Source organism: Arabidopsis lyrata (genome assembly GCF_000004255.2).
Source record: "Arabidopsis lyrata subsp. lyrata unplaced genomic scaffold ARALYscaffold_707, whole genome shotgun sequence".
Classification (NCBI taxonomy): Eukaryota; Viridiplantae; Streptophyta; class Magnoliopsida; order Brassicales; family Brassicaceae; genus Arabidopsis; species Arabidopsis lyrata.
The window spans coordinates 1-4917 of NW_003302102.1; the positions used below are offsets into that span (position 1 = coordinate 1).

The window sequence follows — 4917 nt, forward strand, 5'->3', positions numbered from 1 at the left end:
GAAGATAAGTTGATGTTTTATGACAACTAAAAACAAATTTTCTCTCAAATTTCAACTTCAATTCTCATCGGCCTACAAAGATGGTCCATGGCAAAAAACAAAAATATGGAAGCATAATTCAAAACTAAATTTTGGTCCATCCATGGCAAGTCATTGGACGATGACTTGAAAGGATGATGGAGGATTGATGTCCCTGTGAGTGATGAAAGAAGACTTTATGAACAGAAGAAGAACAAGTGGTTTACCGACTCAAATGAAGAACCACAAAGGAGACAGTGAGGCAGCACATTAAATCCCCCAACTTAGAAGACTATCTCTTGTCAAGAGCCTGTCTCGAAGTATTAGCTAGAGTATAATAAAGGCATGCTTTGGAATGCGCTGCGAGAACCAAACCACTTTGTGCCAAGAGTTAGGCGTTGAAAAAGGGTTTAGCATCTTACATGTATTCGAAGAACAGCACTGAGAGGGTATAGTTCAGTGATGGAGTTACGCCATAAGAAGAAGTCTGGATTAGAAGGTGAATTCGAGAGCAAGTGGGCTGCGTTTGGGAGACAAGAGCGCAGCAAAACCATCCAACTTCTTGACCTCTAAAAATTCGACGTCCATGGAATTTTATTAAAGCCAAAAAGAGAGAAAGACACGTAAACATTAATTAATTCAGAAGCTAGAAGTCGAAGTAGCCCCACTTGTCTTCTGTTCAGTCACTCTCTAGATGTATTCATATAATGGGATCCCAAAACCAATTTGTAGAAGTAGCTAAATAGTTGTGATTTTTATTGAAATTTGTTCATTATATAACTCAAACGTACAATAATGGTTGTCTCGGTGAGTGTTGCATCATCTTGATATTTTCTACTCTGAATCTGTTTGATTGGGCATATTTAATGGTTATTGTTGTTTCTGATTGATTTTTTATGATAAATTGTGGAGTATCACGATGAGTTGATGAATGATGAAAAGTACTCTTTGTTTTGGAAAACATGTGAAAGAGTATTGGTCTCGTTACGACTCACGTTGCTGATATAGCAAAAATATTTGAAAATGTATTACATACTTTTATTTTGAAAATACTAGTATTACATATTTTTATTTGAAAATGTGTTACATACTTTTATTTGAAAATAGTGTATATTGGTCTCATTACAATTTTCTGAAAAATTGTACTTGTTTGATAGTATTATACTCTTGAATAACATAAGATATCTCTGATGATACGATTTATTCATTATATCCTTGTGTGCACTTCATTTTAGCAATTTCTTCTTGGTTGATATTGTTTTGATAAATCTCCTTGGATGATAATTGATAAGAGATGTCCACTCTATGCATTCACTGTATAATTGGCTTCACCATGTTTTGTGTAAGGAAACGATTAACCGCAGACACTGAACTAGCTTCAACAGAACCACCTACGAACCCATTGGTCTACTTTTTGGAGACGAGCCGGAGGATTGAGATAGCTCTTACAGTCTCTTACGCTTAAACGTGTTTAGTTCGAGTTCTCGGAGGAAGATATCACAAACAAGAGCTCTTTGTTGCTTCAATTTGAACCCGGTTTTGTAAGTTGATTCCGGTTCTTGTTCAGAATTTGTTGGGAAATGATGTTATCAAGAAATGTATTCCTCCTGAAGATGAGCATCTTCAGTATATCAGAGCTCGTATGGAGAAGCTCAATATCAAATCTGCTTGATAAGGATTATACAAGTTCTAATAATCAAAGTATGTCTCTTTTGTTCTTTGTTTCAATTGCTAAGTTATGTGAGATCATTAAGCTGAAAGTTCTTGAATTTCAGTCAAATAGTTGGGAAGTGTGAGGTTGTTGTATTATTGTGTGCAAGAGTTGTGAATACGAGATGTCATTGTCAGTTCTTGTGTTGTGTTAGACTTTTCTTAGAAATTTGTCTGACAATCTGAAAGTTTGGTACGTAATTAGATTGTGTTGAGACTTGAGATGTGACTGAGGTATGGCCTGAGATTAGTGTGTGGTTTCATGTCCCTTTGTTCTTGTTCAATTGCTAAGTCCTATGGGATCATTAAGCTCACAGGTCTCAAATTTCAGACAAGTAGTTTGGAACTCTAAGCTTCTTGTTGTATATGGTATTGTCCGTAGAGAGAGATGTCATTATCAGTTCTTGTGTTGTGTGTGAGACTTTTTTCTTAGAAATTGGTCTCAAATCTGAAAGTTTAGCAATTAGAATGTGAATGAAGAAGATCTTCTGTATAATTTTCTGTAAGAGATGTGAATCAGAGATGTCTTTGTCAGTTCTTGTGTTGTTGTGAGACTTTCCTTTAGAAATTTGTCTGAAAATCTGAAAGTTTAGCAACTAGAATGTGTTTAGACTTGAGGTGGGAATGAGGAGTTAGTGTGTGGCTTCATGTCCCTATATTCTTGTTTCAATTGCTAAGTCTATGGGATCATTAAGGTCAAAGTTCTCAAATGTCAGACAAAAGTTGGGAGGTTCTTGTTGTATCTGGTATTGTATGTAGAGATGTGAACCAGAGATGTCTTTGTCAGTACATTAGAGCTCGTATGGAGAAGCTCAATATCAAATCAGGGATTATACAGGTTTTAAGGCTCAAAGTATGTCTTTTTTGTTCTTGTCTCAGTTGTGTGAGACCTTTCTTAGAAATTTGGTCTGAAAATCTTGTATTGAGACTTAGAGATGTGAATGAGGAAGGCCTGAGATTAGTGTGTCCATTTGTTCTTGTTTCAATTGCTAAGTGATGTGGGATCATTAAGCTCACAGTTCCCCAATTTTCAGAATAAATAGTTGGGAGCTCTGATCTTTTTGTGGTATCTAGTTTTGTCTGTAGAGATATGAGTCAGAGAGGCCAAGTTCTTGTGTTCTGTGAGACTTTTCTTGGAGATATTGTCTGAAATAATCAGATATATAAGTAAAATATTCTTAGATCTTTTTAAGCTTTTGAATTAAACAGAAGGTCTTGTTCTTTGGTGAAGCAACGACCAAAGCAATTTGTTAAGCAACGACCAAAGCAATTTGAGTTATACCATGCCGGTGATATTAGAAAGCTACGGTAAATATTGATTTATCATAATTTATAAGTGTTATGAAACATCAAACATGCGTCGTCGTGTGAATCATATGTGTAAAATAACCTTTTCAGAGAAACCTCACAAAGAATTTGTGAAAGTGATGATAAGCCAACGATATATATATGAAAAATCAAGGACAAAACTTTATTTCCTGTGTCTCTCGTGCACAAACAATAAGAAAACAAAACCTGTGAAAAAGGTAAACTATATGTAGAAAATATCCAGCGGGATCAAATTAACATAATCCCAGATTTGGTCCAACAAACCCTAACTAGAGGAAAAAAAAAAAAAAACAACTTGGTCTTTAACCTAATGCGGCTATTGTAGAAGGGAAGGGTAAGTTGCACCTGATTCGATTATAAAACCAGCGTTCTTTGGATCGGTCTTAAACTTTATCTCACCAGTGCAGTTGGTGCACTGGATGTGAAACCTAAGGATTTTAATCCCAAGGTACGTCTCGCCAATGACTTGTTCTACACGGCTATTCAATTGGGTGCCGTTAGACATGATATGATCACATGTGTTGCATTGAAGCCTCATCGGAAGGTTTAAGTCGGCTCTGCGTTCTGCCATAGCTTCATTAGTCAGAACTTACACGCAATCGAATGACTGCACACAAAAGAAAAAAAGAAGGTATTTGCTCTGTCTTTCCCTTAGACCTATATTTATAAGAAAAAAAAAACTCTTGGTGATTTCCTTTTGTGGGCCCAATAAATAAATTGGACTTTTTCCTTTTTATATTAGTTTTACATTTATAATTTTTGTGAAAAAGAGGAAAGTTTGGAGAAAGTAATTCTTGTATTAATTAACCGTATACTACTACCATTTATATAATAAGATGCACGCTTTAATTAGGGATATAATCTGACTTCACAATCCTTATCACAAATCCTAAACTTATGTTTAAATAAAAATATAGAATAACAATATTAAAAATCTTTGCTTTCAAATTCTCACAAGTGTTTTGGCGGGAAATAAAAATCTGATTATCACAAGTGTTTTGGCGGGAAAATTGCGGGATCACTTTTCCCGCCAAAAAATATTTTGTATTTTGTGGACCTAATTTTGTTTCAAATAAGGGTAAAATGGTCATTAAAAATTAAAAAAGGGCAAACTTAAAAATGGAATTTCAAAGGGGGCATTTTTGAAAAGGGGTATTCGGAGTTGGTGATCTGAGATCTCAAGGTTTGAGAATATAATTCAGGATACGTCTAACTAGAAAAACCATTTGAAAAACTATGTCTTTTGTTCTAAGCCAACAAGTTAGAGATGTAAAGACGGTTCCTTACCAGGAGTCAATCCCACAAGAATCCTAGCTTGTGTGAGACCTTTCTTAGAAATTTGTCTAAAAATCTTAATGTGTGGAAGGCCTGAGATTAATGTGTGGCTTCATGTCCATTTGTTCTTGTTTCAATTGCTAAGTGATGTGGAATCATTAAGCTCACAGTTCCCCAATTTTCAGAAAAAATAGTTGGGAACTCTGATCCTTGTATCTAGTTTTGTCTGTAGAGAAGTGAATCAGAGATATCAATATCAGTTCTTGTGTTATGTGATACTATTCTTGGAAATATATTGTCTGAACGTTTAGTAATTACAAGTAATGTGTTGAGATGTGAATGAGGAAGACTGGAGAATTTTCCTTTTTTCTTGTCTAACTTGTTACCTTCTTGTTGTATCTGGTTTTGTCTGTAGAGATGTCATCGTCAGTTCTTGTGTGTTGTGTGAGAGTTTTTCTTAGAAATTTATATGAAATCTGAAAGTTGTTTAGCAATGAAAATGTGTTGAGATGTGAATGAGGAAGGCCTGAGATTAATCTGTTTCTCATATATTCAAACAGGAAAATTTTAAATTTCCTCTCTCAT

General features: G+C 35.0%; 1 protein-coding gene across 1 annotated transcript; it reads right to left on the reverse strand.

Moving 5' to 3' along the window:
* Positions 1-3178: 3178 nt before the first annotated feature.
* LOC9298394 (coiled-coil domain-containing protein 94 homolog) lies at positions 3179-3701 on the reverse strand. Its single transcript, XM_021024254.1, has one exon. The coding sequence runs from the start codon at positions 3626-3628 to the stop codon at positions 3374-3376; it is 255 nt and encodes an 84-aa protein (XP_020879913.1). The 5' UTR covers positions 3629-3701; the 3' UTR covers positions 3179-3373.
* Positions 3702-4917: the final 1216 nt, after the last annotated feature.

Coding starts and splice junctions, on each gene's coding strand:
- LOC9298394 (XM_021024254.1), bottom strand. CDS start 3,628: ATGGCAGAACGCAGAGCCGACTTAAACCTTCCGATGAGGCTTCAATGC.